General features: G+C 43.0%; 1 protein-coding gene across 1 annotated transcript in view; it reads right to left on the bottom strand.

Moving 5' to 3' along the window:
- MDGA2 (MAM domain containing glycosylphosphatidylinositol anchor 2) overlaps window positions 1-23,327 on the bottom strand; it is an 875,220-nt gene extending 851,893 nt beyond the window's left edge. The window contains exon 1 of the mRNA XM_053656885.1: window positions 22,087-23,327. Within this exon, the coding sequence (XP_053512860.1) occupies window positions 22,087-22,363 (277 nt within the window). The 5' untranslated portion in view covers window positions 22,364-23,327. The remainder of the gene's footprint in view (window positions 1-22,086) is intronic.
- Between the last annotated feature and the right edge of the window lie 720 nt (window positions 23,328-24,047).

Genomic DNA, 24,047 nt, shown 5'->3' with positions numbered 1-24,047 from the left:
CATTAAGTTTGAACATTCCTCCCAGGAAAGAATCTGGATGGTTCAGAAGGCTGCAGCTATGGGAAACTGGTGATTGGCAGCTTCAAGACAATGTACCCACTTACATCTCAAGCAGAGTTTTTGGCAAAACATCAAAATCACCCCAGTGACTGAGCCTCACTACAGCCCAGATTTGGTGCCCTGCAACTTCTGGCTTTTACCAAAACTAAAATCACCTTTGAAAGGGAAGAGATTTCAGACCACTGATGAGATCAGGAAAATATGACAGGGTGGCTGATAGCGATTGGGAGAAGTGTGTGAGGTCCCAGGATGTCTACTTTGAAGGGACTGAGTATCACTGTCCTTATTTACAACTTCTTGTATATTGTCTCTTCTTCAATAAATGTCTCTATTTTCATAAGGCATGGCTGGATACCTTCTGGACAGACTCGAATATCAACTGAATTGTTTTATTGCACTGCCTGCATTTTTGTAATGTAGTTTTGGGAAAACCCTGAGAAATGCAGGGAGGATTTTTCAGAGCAAGAAATAAGAACTGTACAATGACTCTGAAGCAGGAAAGAGCTTAGGGTTTTTATGGGATGAAATGAAAACAATTGTGTTTCCACACATATTTTAGGGAAACAAGTCAAGAAGAGGTGCAAAGCAGGGCACACTCTAAATACCTATTTAGAGTATGTAAAGATGGCAGTAGAGTTTCAAATTTATCTTCAGAAGAAGGCAAAACCATTCAATGTATTTTATTTTATTTTTATTTTTTTCCTAAAATAGATTTTATTGACTATGCTATTACAGTTATCCCATTCCCCCTCTTTTTTTCAGTATATTTTATTAATTCTGCCATTACAGTTGTTCTATTCCCCCCTTCATTCCCCTCCACCCTGCACACCCCCTCCCCCACCACTCCCCACCTTTAGTTTAAGACCACATGTCTCAAGTTTTTTAGGTTCCATATTTCCCATACTATTCTTGCCCCCCATCTAATTTCTACCTACCATCTATGCTACTTATTTTCTGTACCTTCTCCCCCCTTTTCCTCTCCCACTCCCCTGTTGCTAACCCTCCAATGTGATCTTCATTTCTATGGTTCTGCTCCTCATCTAGCTGTCCTTTTAGTTTGCTTTTGTTTTAGGTGTGGTTGTTAATAACTGTGAGTTTGCTGTCCTTTCACTGTTCAGATTTTTATCTTCATTTTCCTAGATAAGTCCCTTTAACATTTCATATAATAAGGGCTTGGTGATGATGAACTCCTTAAACTTGACCTTATCTGAGAAGCGCTTTATCTGCCCTTCCATTCTAAATGAAAGCTTTGCTGGATAGAGCAATCTTGGATGTAGGTCTTTGGATTTCGTGACTTGGAATACTTCTTTCCAGCCCCTTCTTGCCTGTAAGGTCTCTTTTGAGAAATCCGCTTACAGTCTGATGGGAACTCCTTTGTAGGTGACTGTCCCCTTATCTCTTGCTGCTTCTAGGATTCTCTCCTTCATTTTAATATTGGGTAATATAATGATGATGTGCCTTGGTGTGTTCCTTCTTGGCTCCAACTTCTTTGGGACTCTCTGAGCTTCCTGGATTTCCTGGAAGTCTATTTCCTTTGCCAGATTGGAGAAATTCTCCTTTATTATTTGTTCAAATAAGTTTTCCAGTTGTGGCTGTTCCTCTTCCCCTTCTGGTACCTCTATAATTTGGATGTTGGAGCATTTAAAGATGTCCTGGAGGTTCCTAAGCCTCTCCTCCTTGTTTTGAATTCTTGTTTCTTCATCCTTTTCTGGTTGGTCATTTTTTTCTTCCTTGTGGCCCACTCCTTTGATTTGAGTCCCAGTTTCCTTTCAATCACTATTGGTTTCCTGTGCATTTCCCGTCATTTCAATTTGTTTAGCCTTCATTTGTTCCTCTAATTTGTGACTAAAATCAACCAGTTCTGTGTTTTAAAAGTAGAAGAGTGATACAATCTGATCTATGTTTCAAAAAGTCATGCAGGCTTGATGTATGGAAAAGTGTTTGGATGGACATGGAGTTGGTGAAGGGTTTGTTCACAGAGCAGGTGGGAAGACTAGTTAAGAAACTACTGCAACTCTAGAGACAAAATATAAAAATGGCACAGACCAGGTTGTGTTGGCAGTACACCTGAGTCACGCTTTGCAAGACTGATGCACAATAAAGGTGATAGACTAACTATAGGGGCATAAAGGAGACAGCCAGGTCAAGCATGACTTCCGGGTAGATGATATGAACAACCGTGACCTTTAGTGAGAAGGCGAAGGCTGAGGAAAAAAACTTAGGTGAAGATCAAGAGTCCAGCTCTTGCCATACTAATTTGGTATCTTTGAGCAATCTAAGTGGAAACATGAAAGAGGCAGTTACGTGCATTAGTCTGGAGCTCAGAACAAAGATCCGACAATGAGTGCAAGTTTGAAAGTCATCAGACAGAGATGCTACTTAAACTGCCTAAGGCAACAGGGTACAAAGTACATAAAAAAGAGGTACAAGGACAGAACTGGAGAATCTCTAATATCTGGTGATGAAGGAGAACACAGACAACCAGCAAAAGATACAGAAAAGGGTTATCTATGAAGTAGACTACTTTGTTAGAATGTTTTGTTCTTTTGCTCTATAATAAGGTACTACTGAAACATCTCAAAATTATTTTAGAAAAGAAAAAAACTTATATACAGAAAACTTAAATAAAGCCAATATTCCTCTCATCTATTATTCCTTAGAAGAAATGTTCTATATAGACATAATAAATTATTCATAGAGAAACCTGAACTTTCATAACATATATATATACCAATAAAATTATCAGGTGACACATAAATGCTCTTAAATTTTATACAAACAAGACTAATTCCAATGGTGAAAATCTCACAAATTTTCCTTTAGCTGCAAATATTAACTTATTTAATATTTGTAATATTTATATGTTCTTAAATGGCATTAGACTTTGATTCATGTGTAACAAACATAAAATGACATTGAAATTGTTTCAGGATTACACAATTGTCTCTTGAGGAAAAAGAAGTCCTATAAATATCAGCAAACCAGGTTAATGAAGGCTGGTTAAGAAAACAGTATCTTGTGTGTACCTGAAACTAATAGGAAATACTGAATGTAAACTAGTGCGGCTCAGTAGGTGGGGCATCTCTCCACAAACCAAGAGGTCACTAGTTTGTCTTCAGGGTCAGGGCACACGCCTGGGTTGCAGTCCAGGTTCCCAGTGGGGGGCTTGTGAGAGGCAACAACTGACTGATGTTTCTCCTGGACATAAATGTTTCTCTCCCTCTCTTTTTCCTTGTCCTTCCCTCTCTCTAAAAATAAGTAAATAAAATCTTAAAAAAGAAAAAAATAGTACCTTATCCTTCTTTAGTAATTTTAAAACTTGCAAAGGTCTTTCCAGTACCCACTCCACATACACACCTCTTCAGTAAATGATACTAACAGTAGAAAGATCACACCTCTCCTTTTTTTCAAGAGAGTAAAAATGAATAGAAATGATAACTCGGACTCAGAAATCAGGATGTCCAAACCTCTAAAGATTCCGCACGTGTGGCCAACATTCGTGCCGTATCGCAGGGCGTAACTGGAAGTCGGAGGCACCTTGAGTCTGAAGAAGGCACCGTCTGACAGATCATCTCACGCTGTCTCCCCACAGTCAATTTATGGAGCCCCTGTCAGGTATGAGTGACATCCTGGCAGATCTTCAATATCCAGTAGGAATTTTAGATGGACAAAAAAACTTAAAGCTCACCTTTAGGAGATCAAAACTGCCACAGTAAAGGTCTTTTAGAATAAAAAATTCAAACAAAATTTTCTGTAGAATATAAGTAGTACAAGAAATCCAAACAAAATGGTGGCAACAAATTTCCAAGGATAATTGACTTCATGTATCAGAGGAGTGCTCTGGAGGGAACATTTCTTGGCTTAGATACTGGGATCTAGGACCGACACTGCTCGAGCTTCATATAATTTTATCTGTCCTCCCTACATGAAGTGGAATGATACACCAGAGGATGGTGTATGCAAGGTCTCAGGTGTTTGAGAGCTCGGGCTGAGTACTAATTACAAGCAGTATGGAATTAGACGGTAATTGGTAGAGACCACCCATGCATTTGAGAAAGACAATGAAAGGCTGGCGTCGATTTACTACTGTGGGTGCAGAGTACTGCCCTCCCTCCAGGGAGGCCCACATCCTAGTCCCCAGAAACTGTGAATATACCAGGCTGCATGGCAAGGAGGAATGGAGGCTGCAGATGTAATTAGGGTTGCTAATCAGCTGACCTTAAAAGAGAGAACATCCTGGATTATCAGGGTGGGTCCACTATCATCACAAGGTCCTTGAAAGTGGGAGAGGGAAGCATGAGACAAGAGGCAGGAGATGTACGACTGTGGAAGAAAAGCACAGAGAAATGGAATCTCCATAGCTTTCCAGATGGAAAAATGAGCCATGAGCCAATACATATGGGCAGCTTGCAGAAGCTAAGATTCTCCCTTAGATCCAGCCTGCAGAAATTAACACAGCCCTGCTGACCCCTTAATTGTAGCCTAGTGAGACTCATGTCAAGCTTCTGACCTACAGATCGGTAAGAGAATTTTTATTGCTTTAAACCACTGTTTGTGGTGATTTGTTACAACAGCAATAAAAAACTAACACGGTCATCAATTTAAGGTGAAATGTGAAAGCCAGAAAGTCTGTCTTGGTAAATTAGAACAATGTCATCTCCTAGAAAACAGACTTTAAACAATCCTGAGAATCAGTTCCAGAACTTAATTATAAAGTTAAAAGTTCTGGACATAGTTGGATTCATCTGAAAAGTATGCTACATCAAAGTAAGGGGCCCAGCTGGAAAATGTGGAGCCCTGAAAATGTGGAAAATGAGTATCTGGTCACTCAACATTGGTCACCAGGCTCCCCTGGACTCTGTGTGTCTACAGAAGTGACACAACTCCATTATGATCCTCTGAAAGAGGACAGAAGGCTCACCCAGGATTTTGCCATGTCTTCTCCCGAGAGCCCAATAACTAGGGATATGTCACAACTGGCTGGGGAGGTGCTGAGCCCGACAAGAGAGGAACGGGACAATGGCCCATAGGACCTAGCCAACACTGCCACCAGGGTCAGTGAAGAAACTTTGGGACTGAGTCTGTAGGGAATGGGACAGAAAGTTAGATAAGTGAGGTTCACTGAGGCAGAGACCTCTTCCTGGCAAGACACCAGTTTTCTCCCTTAAGATATACTCCTCCCTAACCCTCCTACCAGTAGCCACTCCAATAACCATGTGAAGTTGCAACATGCCCCAGCCATGGAGGTGTTAAAACTACCAAGAAAGAAGATGTTACTCTCTAAAGTGGATTTAGACAGTAAGCAGGAGTTGGAAGAGTAGACAGGGGAACAGATTCCAAGGGTATTGGGTTAAGATGGCCAAGGATATAAAATTGGATAAGGGAGTGCTCTTTTATATGGGTGCATCCTTCATGATAAAGGACTTGTCATCACCCTTGGTGAGGACTCCAGGAGATGGTGCAACAGCACTGCTAGGACCACCTTGAAAACTCGGCTTGCCTGTGACACCCCTTACTAGGTGGAGCAGAACTCCCAGAAATGCTGCAGCACGTACTGGAAAAGGTGATCAGAGACAGGCTGTGTTCTACTCCTAGTAAGGGGGCAGATTCGTGCTGTTGTACTCACTTTCTTTTACTGACACCTGTAATACTTGGCAAGAGCTTCCATAAAAGTACCGAAGTCTGGGTAGGTTAGAAAATAATAATTTCCTTTCTCACAGTTCCAGATGCTGGAAGTCCAAGATCAAGGTGCTGGGACAGTTGGTTTCTCCACAGACCTCTCTCCTTGGCCTGCAATGGCCACCTTCTTCAGGTGCTCTCACCTTTGTGCGTGCTTTCCTGAGGTCTGTTCTTACAAGAACACCAGCCCTAAAGTACTCGAGTCCCACCCGTATGGCCTCACTTAACTTCAAGTACATCCTTAGAGGACTTTATCTCCAAATACAGTCACATTGGGGTCAGAACATCACCACATGAATTTGGAGGACACAATTTAGTTCATAGCAACGCCCTTGAAAAAAAAAACAAGTATATGGTTGGACAAATGTATAAAAACTGTACTTGACAATGAGGGATTTTAAAACTTCACCAAGACAGCTGGTTATTTGGGGGAGGGAAAGGCAGGGTGTAAATACTGCTTCATTATCTTGGGTCCATCTAGAAAGTGGGGCTAACCAGACCTCTACCAGAACATCTCTGCAGGTCCACCCCAGCTTCACAGTACCCCGTCCCCTCAGTCTGGAACACTGTGTCCCCCCTGGAACACTCACACTGCTCCCTCAGCTCCACCCAGGCTCCCCCTTCCACCCAGGTGTGATTCCCAGGAGCACTCCCTAATAAACTACCTGCACGTAAATCTTACTCTCCGTCTCAGTCTCCTGAAGCCAGCCTCTGGCACGCAGAAAACTCATCCTACTTCATCAGCCTATTGATTCCAATGACCTGACCCAAACAAGTATCTCCTTGTGATAACAATAAATCTATTCCAGCTGATTCTGCATATCTTTAGCCCAGTAGTATAACCAAGCTAACTCACCTGCTCCTCCCGAAGCAACTTCAAATCCAACTCCACAAAGCACAGCAGGGGAGTACGTTGGAAGCACGCTTTATTGGTGTTTACCTACTTGGTTTATACAGGGGTGTCCAACCTGCGGCCCATGGGCCGCATGTGGTTCGGGATGGCTACGAATGTGGCCCAACATAAAATTGTAAATTTACTTAAAATATTATGAGATTTTTTAAATGATTATATGACACAATGCATTTAATGTGTGGCCCAAGGCAACTCTTTTTCTTCCAGTGTGACCCAGAGATGCCAAAAGGCTGGACACCCTTGTTCCCACTTGTAGAAATGGTGTCTTCTATAATTAAGAAAACTCTGTGATGTTATAATAATTGTTAGGAGGATGACAGCTATGTACAATAAACTAGAAGTAGTCAATATTTAAGCCACTGGAAAATATCCTTAACGCTATCATAATTTTTATAAGTATGTAAACTTTAACTTTTTGTAACAGTTAAAGATATTTAAATGACATTTTCAGTTTCATAAGATATTTTGTCCTTTATTTGTTTAAGGATACTTATCACACTATTTTTAGACATTCCACTGAATTATTGTTGTTAATATTAAACAATATTCAATTGAATGATAAACAATAAAATATAGATGAACTTAAAACCTTATCTATATAATATTATTCTTCAATTATTAAAACATTATCTACCTTCCAAAATTAGAGTATGCATCTAAGGTACCACGAAGTACAAACACTGGAAGTGGAGAAAAACAAAAACAGGGTGTACTATATTCTGTAAGTACTCCCAACTACAGCACTCAGTGTGTGAAGTAGTAAAACACAAAATCTAATTAAACACTTTGGAACACTGATTCGACTCATCTTTTACTCCTTTACAGAGACTCGTAGTTTAATTTGAGATTTTTAGATTACAAAACACATGATTATCCACTCCACCTGACAACATTACCCAAATTTTCAGTGTGCAAAAAAGTAGGATCCCACTAGTTTCAAGTACGTGGCTCAGGTACGAAGAAGCCTCTGTTTTGAGAAAAATTCACAAAAGCAATGTTTCTCCATGTTTTCAAAACAAAAACTCTGACTTTAAAATGCAGCTTTAACAACACAGTTATACTATTTATTTAGTGCAATCCCATTTTTGAAATGTGGCCATCCAATGAATTTCAGGGCTCTGCTCTTGCAGCCAGGCAGAATTAAGAGTTAAATTTCAAAAGGCCTGATGGCCTCAGAAAATTTGGGGGGTGGTTATCAGTTAGAGAAAACATCAGCTGCTTAGAAATGCAGGGCATCACAGCTGAACATAATACCTTTCCTGTTCTCTCGTGAAATGGTTTCCTATCGAAGCAGTTTCTGTATCAGTCACACAATAGCAAGAATGGTAAAGGGTTATACTATATTACACAATAACTGCATTCAAAAAGCATAGGAAAAATGATTTTTATAGCAGCAAATCCTGTAGCTAAAAGCTTAAAACAAATCACTAAACTTAGCACTAATTTGTAAGCTTTGAGCTTTGAGGAACTCACTGGCAGCTAAGAGCAGAGCTTGCAATCAACTGTCCTCTTGAGCACAACAAGATTTTCAAGAAAAGAAACCCAATGAAACAGTCTCCTCAATTAACTCTGTGCAAGAAATGCCCAAGCAACACCCAGAGGGAAGGAAAGGCAAAAATCAGGCCAAATATGACATTTAACCATCAATCTCACCAAGCCGGGGGACTGTTAATCAGCCTGGGGGGAAATAAAGTAGTACACTTGACAGTGGTTATTTTTTACAGCCTACTATTTTACGTAGAGGAATATAACTGCTTCTGCAGAATATCTAGAAGAGCCATGTCTTCACTTTGACAGGTCACTAATTACGAATAAGCTTAAAATATCCTACCAGTCCAAAAATAAATTATACCAGAGAGAGCCCTCAATATGAGCATTTCAATAGAAAAAAAAAACAAATTATAAATCATACCTTTCTTTTCCAAGAAAGAAAACTGTGTGATAGAAAGTGCTGACATTAGTTACCTAAACACAGTTCTCTGGCAAAAGCTAATATGTATCACCCAATTTGCATTCCAAATATACAGTGTTTGAGGTATGGCACAAAACAAGCTAGGTAACTTGCATGTTTTAATCAGTTTTAATCGCATAAAGTACAAACACACATATATGAATGTAATTAATAATACATATAACAATATATACAAGTATTAATTTTCATATACACGTCACATTCAGCCACCAGGAATTATACGGTAGTTATTTAAACTTTATGAGTTTCAGATTTCTCATCTACCTCATTCAAAGATTACACTCTGGCACAATGTATCTAAAACTCCTAATACATAAGCACTTCATACATGGGCAGTTATTTTATGAAAAATTACTATGCCCTACGTTATTTTCAGTACTAAAAAACAGGCAGATGATCCTAGTAACTTAAATTTGATGTGTGGATGTGTGTGATGTATTTTATTATCCACACTTCAATACTGGTATTTTTTTAAGAGATTTTATTTATCTTTAGAGGGGGAAGGAGAAAGGGAGAGAAATGTCAATGTATGGCTGCCTCTCATGCATTCCCTGGGAACTGATCTGCAACCCAGGCATGTGCCCTGACTGGAAATCTAACCACGATCTTTTGGTTCACAGGCCTGCGCTCTACCCACTGAGCTACACCAGCCAGGGCAGAATATTGGTATTTTTGATGCTCCAAAACCTCGCTTTTAAAAAGGAGGAAAGACTTGACTAACAGAGCAGGAAGGAAGGTCCCCGGAGTGGCCCAGTAATGCTGGCCTTGCAGTATGCTCATCATCACTGGGGTGTAGCTAAAACAAACCGCCCATGTACTGCTATTATGCAGCAAAGTAAAACTTCTCATCTGTCAACTGAAAAAAAAAAGTAGAAGAGAGAAATACGGTGAGTTTCTAAAGGTACCATGAACTGGTGAACAATATAAACATGAAGGTATTAGAAAAGATATTTAAAAACCAAATGAATGTTAGGTGAGAGACCGCATGCCCTGCTGTTAGCACTTAGTTTCCTTTGCAAGGGGTGGGGGACATCCCTCCTTAATCGTACCCTGAAGTTCAGCAACTACCGGTGAGATCCACTCTGTGGATCTACATGCACAAACATACACATACACACACTTACATGGTTCATATATAAGAACGAGTATATATATAGGTAATATTATAAGTATACACATATACACTGTAGGCAAGTAAACATGTTATACATATATGTGTATGTGTATATTACATATATGTGTGTATATGTGTGTATATACACATCTTCTCTGAAACTAGTTTTCATATAAGCTTATTAATGTATTAATCCTTAAGGGATTAAATAAGCAAATTATCAATGGTAATAAAAGATAATTTAGATGGTTTTTGAGACCTGGCTGGTATGGCTCAGTGGATTGAGTGCCAGCCTATGAACCAAAGGGTTGCGGGTTCCATTCCCAGTGAGGGCACGTACCTGGGTTGTGGGCCAGGTCCCCAGTAGGGGGTATGTGAGAGGCAACCACACACAGAGAGAGACATTGATGTTTCTCTCCCTCTCTTATACTCTCCCTTCCCCTCTCTCTAAAAATAAATAATTAAAGTCTTTTAAAAATACATAAATGGTTTTTCAAATATTGCCCGATCACATAACAAAGTTCAACAGTAAAATCATGAACTATAGTGAGAAGGAAGTTCACTTTCCTTTTTTTTTTGCCTTGTAATTATGTGGACTTTTATTTATTTTTTAAAGACATTGTATTGATTATGCCATTACAGTTGTTCTATTCCCCCCTTCATTCCCCTCCACCCTGCACACCTCCTCCCCCACCATTCCCCCCTTTAGTTTATGACCACGTGTCTCAAGTTCTTTGGATTCTATATTTCCCCTACTATTCTTGCCCTCCCCCTATCTACTTTCTACCTACTGTCTATGCTACTTATTCTCTGTACCTTCTCCCCCCTTCACTTCCAACCCCAGCAGCTGCAGTTGGAGGGATGTTTGATAGTGAAACACAAAAAACAATCAGAGAATAAGGAGCCTCCAAGTAAAAAGGTGGATTAGTTCAGGGTCAGCCCACTGGCAGTTATTACTGTCTTAACTAAAAGAACAGAAAAATGTTGGGGGCACCTAAATATGTAAAGCAAATCTTGATGAACCTAAAGGGGGAGGTTAACGGTAATTCAGTCATAGTTAGGGGACTTTCAAACCCCATTGACACCAACAGATATATCTTCCTGACAGACAATCAACAAGGAAATAGTGGCCTTAAATACACATTAGAGCAGAGGGATTTAATTGATATTTTCAGAGCATTTCACTCCAAAGCAGCAGAATATGCATTCTTTTTATGTGCACATGGAATGTTTTCTAGGATAGACCACGTTAGGAGGCAAAATGAGTCTCAATAAATTTTAAAAGATTGAAATCACATCAAGCATCTTCTCTGACCACAATGGTATGTACAGAATATAAATCAAACACAATCTGGGGAAAAAAAGATGGGAACCTTCTCAACTTCAGTCTTCACAGTGATGATGTCATTACATAACTTACATTACTACAGGAAATGGTCATAATGGAAGACCTTTGTGCCTCCTTAGGCAATTATACTCAGGTAAGTCTATGCATGACGAAGGACAAAATTCGCCAAATACTGAACTTTGATTCATTCTGGACTAAGACCAAAAACTTTACAATATAACATCTCTGTACAAGGAAAGGGTACAGGTGGTCCAGCGTGAAAACATGGACCAAATGAAAAATGTCAGTGAATAAAAGAAGATGGGGAGAATTATAATAATAGAATAAGCCATGGAAAACTAGCCATGGAAAACTTTCATTCAGAAACTGAATAATTTATTTTTTGTATCAGAATCTGGATAATAACTTCCCAATTCTAAGAGACTGAAGTAACACTGGTGACATCAAAACTGCACGACAGCTAAAGGCTCCCCCAGGATGCTGTGTGTAGACGCCTAAGGAGACTTGCTTAGCAAAGTCAATATGCTACCATGAAGCTTACGAATATAATTTTAATTTATTCTATTTGGATGGATTATATTATATGGTTCTATTTTTCACTTAGTCCCCAAAATGACAGGGTTTTGAGACTAGTCTTGCTTCTTGACACAAAAATAAGATTTATACATGTAAACACAGTAATGACTATACAGTTTGGGTTACGCTAATATTCTTCAGAGCTCTTAAATGAGGAGGATTCCCGGCCCCCACCACTACCCCCACCATTAAGGAGCAAATGGAGAAAGTCCAGGGTCATGTGGAGTGAGAGGAGGCTGGCCTGAGGAACAGTAACAGCTACCTGTGCGTACAAAACTCAGTATTAAATAGCATTTTCATGTACATATTAATATTACATATGCTGTTTAAAAATGCACCACTGGAGTTATTTGCTGCTAGAATAACACGCTGGTATATGTTTTCCAGAAAAACAAAATGACTTGCTCTCTTTTCCTTCCCAGCCCATTACTTTGTACTAAGACCCAGTGACAACCCTATTATGAGGTCCAATTGCTAGAGCATCTGCAATGTTAACAAGCACTAAAAAATGCTGGTGCACTTTTAAGAAGATAGAGGACATTCTCATTGAACTTTCCCTCTACTTCAGGTATACTTTGTTCTTCTTGATTTCAATTACATTTCCTCTGTGTAAGAGCCCACTTTCCTAAGAGTTTATTAGATGTGGACACTGAGAGAAAGAGGTAAAATGTTTGCCTGTGGTCACACAGCACAGTGCAGCAGCAGCAAAACAGGGAGAAAGCCCAAGCTGCCCAACAGTTTTCAACCATATTCTTCTGCTTTGCACAAGAATAAAAAACAACTGTGAAAACACATACCTCTCTTTTCATAAAGGCAATGCGTTAACTCGCTGTTTATACATTTGCAAAGGACAACGTGATGTTTTAAATCATTCTAGACCCACAGTCCACTGCTTCTAAGCAGCAGGCACTTTGATAAGGCTTTGACTTTCACCAAGAAGCTTATTTCACTCAGCATAATATTCTCCAGTTCCATCCATGCTGTCATGAAAGGTAGGATTTCCTTCTTTTCTGTGGCTGAGTAGTATTCCATTGCATTATGTACCACATTTTTTTAGTCTACTCATCTACTGACGGGCATTTAAGCTGCTTCTAGCACTTGGCTATTGAAAACAGCACTGCGTGTGATCTCACCTATCAGAGGAACCTAATGAACAAAAATAAACTAACAAGCAAAATAGAACCAGAGAGTAATGGACACATGAAACAGACTGACAGTGACTGGAGGGGAGGGGGAAGGAGGATAACGATGGAAGGGAAATGACTAGTCAAAGAACATGTATGAGTGACCCATGGGCATGGACAGCAGGGTGGGGACTGACTGTGGGAGCAGGGGGTGGGCGGTGGGTAGAAGGGCAAGGGGCAGGGAATTGGGACAACTGTAGTAGAATGAAAATAAGAAATTAAAAAATAAAATGAAATATTCAGTTCTAGTTTATAAGCACTGTGGTCAGAGAACATGTTCCATTTCTTGAAATATATTGAAAGTTGCCTTACTGCCCAGTGTAGAGTCGGTTTTTGTAACTCTTTCACTGGAGTTGATAAATAAGCTCTTTTCTTTCTTTCTTACTTTTTTTCAAAATATCCTTTGAAACTATTTGACTTTAAACCCCAAAACAGCTGCTCTGCAGGTTCAAAGCTTCCTAAGTTTTCCAAGAGCTGGGGACTGCTCAGCATCCCACAGGAACCTCAAAGGCAGTAGTCTGTCTTCCTTCTGCCGCCCAGGTCAGCTGGTTTGAAACCAAAAACACACCAAGCCAGAGTCTGTGTGGACAGAAATATCTGGGCAAGTTCCAGAGCTTCACCCAGTGAAATTTATTTTTCAGACTCACAGACTTTTGGGGGGGTTGGCATAGGTTAAAGGACAGATACACGTACATCTTCCTAGTCAGGGTAAACCTTGGTGAAACTGCTAAGACTGTGAAACACAAATTCCAGTGTAATTTTCCTTTCTGTGCCACCACTCATTCCTCCGGCTGGGATCCACTCGGTAGCCATGCTCTTCCTCCTGTACGTACATTACGCCAACTCTCTCTCAAGGCTCAACCCAGGATGTACCAGTTTTTGCAAGTTTCCTCCAACCAGGACACCAACTACAACTGCTGTCTTTTGTCTAGGCACAAACATTTGTATATTTTTCAGAGCCTTATTTTACGTTTGGCTTTATCTCCTCAATTTGTAAAACTGAGTTCACAGCCTCACTACATAGCTACTACATGTGTTATCCATAGCAGTGACACATTAATACGCTGACTAAAGTAGCCAAAATGTAACCTATCTCTGCCCAGAATCTGTGTGGAATTCCCACTGGTCAGCTGTCTGAAAAGGAGCGTATCTTTTACAGATTTTTTCTCTCCTTTTCAGCCTCCTCTTCTTCAGTGGGAAGTCTACCTGAGGTGAAGCAGGGACCCCATGACAGTTCCACTCAGATGTATCAGAGAGAAACCCCCATCTGTGTGCTGCATCTGCGGCTCTCTCACCTGTGGTACCTGAGCCACACGATTACTGAGCAGGAAGGATTACCTGGCTCACAGGCACTACGGGCTCTGTGCATCTCCTCATCTTCCCTTTTCAGGAGACCAGAAAGATCTCCCTGAAGATGTCTTCCAGCAAACAGCATTTTCTTTTCTTCCTCGGTTTGATGCACATGAGAAAAGTTCTAATTATCTCAGAAAACATTATTTTGCAGTCTTGCCATTACTTAAAGGGAAGATACATTTCTCTGGCAACCCTTTCACACGAGCATCTTATTTCTAACTGGCCTCTATGAGGCTGCAGCTGCCTGTCATGCTGTCCTTCAGGGCTCTGGGAGGCTCGGCTATAAACCCTCCCTTCTTCCTCCAGACAGCCATGGTTCCCTTCCCGCAGAATCGCTCGATTCTTTTCATCCCTCACATTCTCACTGTAACAAAGACATGAAATAGGCTGCTTGCAGATATGGTGACACGTCACATACTTGACCCCATCTGTCAACCACAAAACAGTCCTTAGTACAGTTCTGACGGCGAACAGCAAGAAACCGATGGCTCCTATTTTATGCAAAGTTGTAGAGGTATCACATGAAAAAACAAAAAGAATATGTTACATCATAATGCCTAATACCTCTCCTCCTACCAAAATGTCTCTAATGAATAATTTTATAGAAAATGCATAGTAGCAAAAAATGTATATTCCTAGCCCTGGCTGGTGTAGCTCAGTGGATTGAGCACGGGCCTGTGAACCAGAGGATCGCAGTTTGATTCCCAGTCAGGGCACATGCCTGGGTTGCAGGCAGGTTCCCTGCAGGGGATGCACTAGAGGCAACCATACATTGATATTTCTCTCCCTCTCTCCTTCCCTTCCCCTCTAAAGATAAATAAATAACTCTTTAATAAAAAAAATGTATATTCCTAACATTTGAAATCATCTTCTGTGATTGTAAACTCCTGGGAAATGTATGATTTGGATTATGAACTGGAAATCATCTTTCTTACTGAATTTATCCAATGACATCAATAGGGAATAAAACAAAGTGTTTTAAAAACCAAGATTAGAAGTGTCATAGCAATTTGGAAGAATACGAAGAAATCAAAGAGCTTAACTGGGATCAGTAAAAGGTAGTATAGTTAAGAAAAAAAATCAAAAGGCAGATCCATTTTTAGTTTTCTGAGAAAACTGTTTTCCACAGTGGTTGTACCAGTCTGCAATCCCACCAACAGTGCACTAGGGTTCCCTTTTCTCCATGACCTGGCCAACACTTGCTGTTTGTTGGTTTGTTTATGATGGTCATTCTGAGTGGTATCTCATTGTGGTTTTAATTTGCATCTTTCTGATAGCTAGTGATACTGAACATCTTGTCTTATCTCTGGACCCTCTGTATGTACTCCTGGGAGAAGTATAAGCCAGACTGTAAAAGACAGATATCATGGGATCTCACCTTTACCAGGAACCTAATCAACAAAACAAACAAGCAAAATATAACCAAAGACACTGAAATAGAAAACAGGCTGACAGTGTCCAGAGGGGACAGGGGAGGGAATTTCAGGGGAAAAGGGGAAGCGTTTACAGGAACAAGGATAAAGGACACATGGACAGAAACTAGGGGGGTGGAATCGGGAGGGAGGTGGGGAGGGCTGGGGGGTGAGCTGGGATGGGGGTAAAAGGCAGAAAACTGCATTTGAACAACAATTAAAAAAATAAAATCACATTATTAGAGAAGAAAAAAAAAGAAAATCAAACTATACTAGTATAAAATAGAAAGTAACAGTGCATGCCCCAATAATGGAGCAAGAGGGAATTTAGTAAGTTGACAAAAAATATACATCCAATGAAAGTGCCTGGAATTTGGGGAAAAGAGTCATGAAATTTCTTTCTGTAAAGAAATCTCACAAATAGCATAGGAACACCATCTGACTAGCTTAACATAAAGCTTTGTGTCTTAGATTATTGGGATGATTTAATGACATTTTAAATTCTCACAACTTTATGATTTCTAAAAAGCCAAAAATTCATTAATTAGATTTGAAAATAAAAATAGGATACCAGCATTCAATAGGATATTGCATTCATAGTTTCCTATGGATGCAATCATTTATTCAGTCTACTCGAAGTAATAGATTTACGCTGACAGTCACTGAAGCAAAGAAATAAAATTTCACATTGTGGGACTTTTCCATCAATAGCAATTACAATGAAGCTAAAAATGTTCACTTAGTCATACTAGAAGTGCATTAAATATAATACTCTGCTCGTCCTTCTAAAGTAGCCAAAAAGGAGAGTAGGATCCTCCTCACTTTAACCCGAGTTCAAGTGACAGCACATTCCCTTAGTTTACTGCAGCTGCCAAAGAGCACGGCCCTAGAGATCAGCCCCAGGACTAGGAGTGTCTGGCGGAGGGTCAGAAGCCTTCTCAGCCCAGCTCTTTGAAGACTATTCCCCAGCATGAGGACCAGGCCAGAGGATGTTAGTGATGAATCACCTCTATACCTGGAAAGCAACCCAAGACCACAGTTCCTAACACTGTCTTGATAACACACAAAATGACCCCATAATGTTCATGCTTAGTCACACCCCCGTGAGCCCTAAACCAATCACATTAAAATACTAAATTTAAATTAACACAGATTGCATTTTTTCAGAAAAGTCTGCTCAGACCCTGCTCCCCCAAGAGGCTTAAGGTGATTCACCTTATGAAACAAAAACTAAAATAATGTTACAATATCAATAAGAGTCATAACCAGCGGCATAAGCGTTAAGCCAAGTCATGAAAATGCTTTCTTGGACTTCTTTTGAGACATCATTCCCCTGAGTTGCTTATTATCTGAACGCTGGTACTCTGACTTATTCTTTAGAATGATTCCTTAGACTTACCATTCAATCTGCTCAATCTAAAATACCTACTAATCCATTTAGAGGGTTCCCCAAGGACATACAGGACATGAGCGGTAATACTGTCTAAAATTATCTTCCCAGGTGGCATGAGAATTCTCAGTCACATGACCAGCAAGAACAACTTTGAACAGACAAAAAGAATCCCAGGATACAAGGGACTGCCCACTTTTCCTTGTGATGGTGGCCAAGGTGGTGATGATGTAAGAGTGTGTGTGTGTGCACGCGTGTGTGTGTGTGCACACAGGAACAGTTGAGTGATGAGGGTGAAGAGACATAGTTAGAACTGATGGTATTTGATCAAATTTCAAATTGATGTTTTCAGCAACAGTGTTAAAGTCATCTCCTCCTCTCCTTCCACAAGCTGACACCCTAAAGACATGATCAGTCCAAAGCATTACCTAACTACAGGGTCTCTGAAAACTCAAACTGGACAAAAATTGTAACTCAGTGCATTTAGGATATCTTTGCTGTGAGGATGGAAACATTCTGAAACTGAGTGTAATGGCCAACTGACCTTACAAAGCATCCTTATCCTTTTAGGTCAATCTGTCTATCCAGATTCGACCCACTGAGAATTGGAAATATCTTCCAGATCCCTCCTATCTTAATCTCCCGATTCCCAGTTCCTCTGAGCCTTTTCTAACCAGCTACAGCTTGGGAGTCAACTGTATGAGATTAATTGATATAACTTGAACTGAGTGAATATAGCTTGCTAATTCATCATACACATATGTTTCATAAACTTATTCTATTTGCTGCTTCTAGCACATCTTGGAAGCTATTTAGAGACAGTGTATCAACTATTTTAAGATACCACATCATTGGTTGATTTGGTTCCTATTAAAAACTATTCAGACATGAAGTTTATTTTGTTTTTCCTTTGCAGTGGGGATTTGTCCTGTGTTAATACCATTATAATCTTTTATGAGTCTCATTGGAAATTAACGTTTTGATGGGCCAGATGTAAAAATACGGTGTGTAGCAGTGAAGCAATTTTTTCACTTTTAGCAAGGCAACCGAGACGTGTATAGGAGATATGATTCTCAGAATTGTCATTATCATCGGCATCTCTAGAAACCAGTTACACAGCTTACTACCACAGAATGACTTACGAAGAAAACCCCTCAAATTAGGAAAATGCTTTGGATCACTCAGCTCTAGGTATAACCACGAGCGGACACATTACCTGGAATTTACACTATGATCCTTGATGCTTCGTTCAATCAGTTATCCTTAAGCCGATGCAATTGGGGTGCAAGGAAATTAATAATGCCTCAAATGAATACCAGATGATGTCTGCTTTCCAGTGATGTTTAATTGAGTGAAAATAAAATTAAAACAAAATTTTAAAATCCCAAGGGTATTCTGAGGGAAAAAATGAATACAAATAACAGTTTAAAACTCAGTAACTTACGAAAATTGATTTTTAAAACTATGCCACTATAGATGTCGCCAAATAGATGTTTTCCATCAGAATAGTTGACAGAAGTTTTCTAAGGAGGTCCACCTTGTTTTCTGATGCTGCTCTGCTGTAAACAATTTTTGCGGTCCTTTGTATAAGTCTTTTCAAATAATTTTTATCATAGTAATGCCATGGAATATATAAGGAATATATAAGAAAATACCATTTTTTAAAATATTTTAATACTATCAGAATTATTAACGGAGGGTAGGCAGGCAAGTATAAATTAAAGGAGAATCTCCCTTATGCAGCTGCCACACATACACAAATCTCAGCAATTATGCAGTTAGTCTGCTAGGCAATATCCCACAGTAAATGACAATAAGATCCTATGTTCACAGCAGAAACTTACACTGAAGTGGTGCACATGGGTGCCACTCTAATTGAGCACAACAGGAAGAAGATTATAGTAACTCAATACAACACAGTCTGTACATTAAAACGTGTTGTCAGGAACTTTTAAAAAATCTGAATCTCATGATCTGTGTTCCAGCCAAGATGTGGAAGATTAAAGGGACTGACCAGCTATTTCAAAAAGGAAAGGTTACAGTGATATATGTATAAATCATGTACATACCACTAGGCTGGAATGAAGTGATTTGCCTGAATTACCTATAACACAATTTTTATTTCCTCTTGAACCCGCTACTAGAAAACAGTATTAAGAAACAACACTACTTTTGTGTAGTATGAATGGTTTTACAGCTGGAAGTATAGGCAAATAAACGGATACTGGATATAGACTTTAATACTAGCAGAGTTCCCATCTAGGTCTTTAAAGTCTCTGTTCATAATTGCCATGCTTTAAAAAACATATATCATTTCTACTTCTCTTCATGTAAAATCTTCAAAACACACTTTCTAATCTCATACTAACTCTTATGGCTATGTCATTTACAACTGACCAATGTTTTATAACTAAATAAAAATAAGCCATTCTCTTCCCCATAAATCCTTCCACAAATAAAAATAAAACTACTTGAGGTTAAGAAAAGTCATGATTTACAAAGAGGAAGCAATGAACTTTGAAATATATACTCGTGGTTCTCAGACTTTTGCACACATCAGAATTATGACCTGAGTAGCAAACACGGATTGCAGGGTCACGCACACTGTGTTTCCTGTTTAGAAAGCCTGGGACACAGAGACTTGTCATTTCTAGTAAGTTGCCAGGTGAGCCTGATGCTGAAGATTCGGGGTCTCCACTTTGAGAACCTCACTTCTCTGGTATATAAGACATAGTTGAAAAGTAACATATAAACACATTTTCACCCACCTAATAGCTAGCATTTATAACAACCAGGAATGCTGATGAATTTTCACACAAAGCCGATTCTATTATTAGCTAAGTGACTAAAAGCAACATTATTATTAAAAAAAAATTTTTAAAAGACCAACACCTTCATCACTATGACAGTCCAGCAGCAGAGCTGTCTCCTTCTTTACTGTTAACCAATGTGGGCACAGGATTATTCTAACGCGATGGTTTTCTACTTGTCTCCATTCCTAGATCTCACCCTTCCCACTACTCTAATCTCACTCAACGTAAAACTTGCCAGCACAAATAATCTGAATTACAAAGGGTGACAGAAAACTGGAACCATGTCTTTCTAATCCAGACAGTTCCAGGCAATCTTTCTCACTACTCATTATTCCTTACACAAGCACATGCATACACACAATTAAAAAATAAAAACTCCTTTTGCTGGGCTCATGTGAACCAATGGGAGAGAAATAAAGACTTGGACATGGGATAAAGGGAATTCAGACTCTCCCACACCCGAGAACAGCTCCCTGAGAAGGCTCAACTCTCGCATTCCTCCATTCCTGGAAGCATGGCCACTCCGGGCTGCTCAAGACACCAGAGTGTGGCAGATGGTAAAAGAGCACTAAAGGAATCCCTGCTCTCCTGGAGGACTCACCTACAACTGTCAGCCTAGAAGTAAAGTAAGATCTGCCAGGAGTCTCAGCATCTCTTTCATACATACACACACATACACACACACCCTCCACCACCGCCGCCACCACCATCATCGTCACCGTCATCCAGCAGGCTCTCTCCCATTTGGGAAGGAGGAAGTGGGAAGGGGGCAGAAATGAAGAGGCTGAGAGGTGGCAGAAAGCAAATGTTTCTTGGTGGGAGACAAGGAGGGAACCAGAACGACACAAAAGGGGAGTGGCAGAGGGAGTGCAGGGGAGGCCAGGGATGGACACTGCAGGGGCCCAGGCTCCCCAGGTCACTCCCCAGCACTTCTCAGCCCTGGGCGGAACACTGTGAAGACAGTGTAAAGGTCGGATCTCCCCCATTTTCTTCCCAAACATCGACCCACTGCACACTCCCGATCTCAAAGAGAGTTTGAGGACTCAAGGTCCCCTTCTACCCAGCCCACTCCACAGTCCGCGGTCAAGTCTAGCTAGGGTCTGTAGGAAAAAGTCCCATATTTCCACTAACACTCCCTTTCCCCGGGTGGGGGGAAGCAGGCAGCCATTGACCTAGCACTGCAGTGCTGGAATCCAAATCCCGGAGAGAGACAGTGGGCAGTGGGCTGGATTTCCAGCACACATTCTCTAGATATTAGCCCTGGGGGAGCTGTGGGAGAGTTCTGGCCTGCTGGCCCCTCAAAGGCTGTTCTCCCAACCTCCTTACCACATCTTGAGATCACAAAAGTTATTTTTCCTTGGTGGCACCGCCTGCTTGTCCCAGGAGAAGATGCACTTCAACCAGTGCCTGGGGCTGTGCATGAGTGCATCTTTCCGTCCCCAAAGCCAAGGGTGCCAACTGCTGACAAGCAAAGGAACCTGGATTTGCTCTTAAGGACTTAAAAACACTCCCAATTAACAAGCCTGCCCTTCTCCTGGTCCTTATCAGCCCAGACATGGGTTTTTCAGAGAACTGAGACTGGGTTCCAGTTGCAATGAGCTGGTGTCCTGCCCTGAGCCGAGACTCGCCGCGGACTGGACCATCCGTTCATTCATGCATTTGCTCATCCATTCACACAAAACATGTTCCTTAATTGTGTCTGGCATGGAGAATCCTGCCTGCTATTTGCACCTCCCCAAGTAAGTGTTCATGGCAATGGTTGGTGCAGAATGCAACTCAACTGTCACCCCACTTCCTGACCTGGAAAATCAAGTCGTATAGACATTAACACACACACACAAAAAGAAAACGTGGAGTGAATAAACCCAGAAAGGAATGGGGAGCTCACTGGGGTCACATTCGAAGCCTCCCGTCGGGGTAAACCGCGGCACAGACACGACGGCACAGGAGGAGCCAAATCATTATTAAATCAAAGACTGCTGGAGCTCGGGCCCCCAGCAGGGATAAATCAAGTGCAAAGCCACTGGTTCGCGGGAGTGCGATGGTGCCGGCTAGACCCAACTCCGAGCGAGAGCCGAGGCGCTGTGGCAGCGGCTTGCAGCCCAATCCGCAGCGCTCTCGGTGCCTCCTTATAGCTCCCAATAACGTGATGAAGTGTAAATAAAATGCCACGCCTGGAGGGGCCCGGAACGGCGCGAGTCGTGCATTTTCGATCACCAGCCTATCTTGCCTAAGAATCACAAGGTCACGATAGCGTCGCGATTCCACTCACCGTACACTCCTTGGCCAGAGATTCCCTCCAGGAGGACTGTCAGCAGCCAAACGAGACCGTACACTAAATCCATCTTCACGTGAACATGAACATATCCAGCCCAGGGGGGAAGCAGCGGGACCTTCCGGAGGCCGGCGGCCAGGCGAGTGCGCTCCACTCGCGCCCGGGCCGCGCCGAGGTGCCCAGGAACCGCTTGCCCGGGGAAGCGCCGTCCGTCCGTCCTTCCCCGGCGGCGGCCGTGAGCGGAGCGCAGGGGCCCCACACACCCCACACTCATGCACGCACACACAGACACACACACTCTCCCACAACACAATAACCTGACACACACTCACAGGCACGCCTCACTCACACCGAGCGCTGGGAAAATCGCAGATGATGGGGAGGAGCGGGGTCGTGAAGGGAAGGGGATCCTTGATGCGAAGTGTTCTCCAAGGGAGCGGGCTGGATCTCCGCAGCGGCGGCGCGCTGGGCGGGCGCGGGCAGGGGCCGGGGGTGCCGAGCGCTGCGAGCCTGGCGCGGATGGCAAAGAGCAGGAAGTGGCCTCTGACTCGGGGTGCCGAGCGGAGGCTTCCTCGCCTGGGTTCGCCTTTACAAAGTAACTCGCGAAGGTCCCCGGAGAAGCTTCAAGCGGCGGCAGGGGCCCGCCCGCCCGCAGTCCGGAGCCCCCAGCCCTGCTGTCTTGCCTTCCCCCATTCCATCAGTTGCCATTGCAACGCCAATCCGGTTACACGATACAGGCTCGCATCGCCGAGCAGGGAAGAGAAGCAAGAGGAGGAAGAGGAGGAGTGGGACTAGGGGCACTTGGGTGGGAAGGAGGGGAGGGGAGAGGAGGAGGAAGGAGGAGGAAGCAGGAGGAGAGGAACGGACAGGGAGCGGAGTGTGCGTCTTGAGCTCTCCCGGGCACCAGACTCAGCCGCCACCGCCGCCGCCACTGCTACCACCACCGCTCTCCAAAATAGCCCTCAGCGCCCCGCCAGCGAAGAGGGGCCTCGGGCCGGCCGCACCAATTCCGGGACGGAAAGCAGAGTCCAGGCACCGCCGCGAGCGGAAGGCAGAGGCAGAGACTGGATCCGCGCACTGGTCTACGCGTGCTCACCGGCACAGCGCGTCCTCTTCGCTCCCGCGCCGCCCCCGCCAGGTGGAGGGGTGGGGGCGACTGCGACCCGCGGGAGTTTAGAGATGGAAGCCGCAGACGGGGTTCCCCGCCCCGGCTTAACGTAGCGCTGGCGTCCGGAGGTGAACGCGGGAGCGGCCGCCCGAGGAAGACACCCGGCTGCGTGGCCTCCGCTCCGGCCCCAGCAGCGGCGGCGGTGCCGGGCCGGGCGGCGGAGCTCCCCGGGCTGGACGCCGGCTGGAATCCCTGGGTGTGCGCGGGGGTGCGCGGAGCGGAGGCGAGGAGGAGGAGGAGGAGGGTGAAGCCCGGAACAGGCGGACGCGCTGCCGGGCCGCCGGTGGGGAAGGCTGTGTGTGGTCACGTTGTGCGCTACGTGCGGGGAGCGCGAGCTGCCGGCCGCGGCCGGGCGACGTCAAAGCCGGCAGCGCGGCTCGGGCGCCTTCCTCCGCGCCGCGCCTCCTTCGCTCGCCTGCTCGGGTCGGCGCGGGCGCTCGTCAGCCTGCACTGCGCCGAGAGGGTCGGTGAGGGCAGTGGCCGCCGGCCCCCGGGCCATTCCGCCGGAGCCCTACCCGGACTCTCCGCGAGCTCCGCGGCGGCGGGCGCCCGTGGCTGTTTGGGATGCCAAGGTTTGCGTTTGCTCGCGGGAGGGCCAGCGACCACCTTCGATCCCTGGTAATTACAGGACACTGCTTTCTCCCCGCCGCCCGAGGTCTTACAGGATCCGTTCTGCTCTACTAGAGGGCAGAACAGGCCACAGCACTTGAAAGCGGCTTCGTCTCTTCCCCATTTCTGTCCTTTTAAATGTAAATACGGTCATCACAGAGTCCACGGCTCCTGGGCAGAA

The sequence above is a fragment of the Artibeus jamaicensis genome, unplaced genomic scaffold (assembly GCF_021234435.1).
Source record: "Artibeus jamaicensis isolate MK-2021 breed Jamaican fruit bat unplaced genomic scaffold, CSHL_Jam_final scaffold_286, whole genome shotgun sequence".
Classification (NCBI taxonomy): Eukaryota; Metazoa; Chordata; class Mammalia; order Chiroptera; family Phyllostomidae; genus Artibeus; species Artibeus jamaicensis.
Note: the sequence above shows the minus strand (reverse complement) of the source record. Positions and strands in the feature narration are given on the sequence as shown.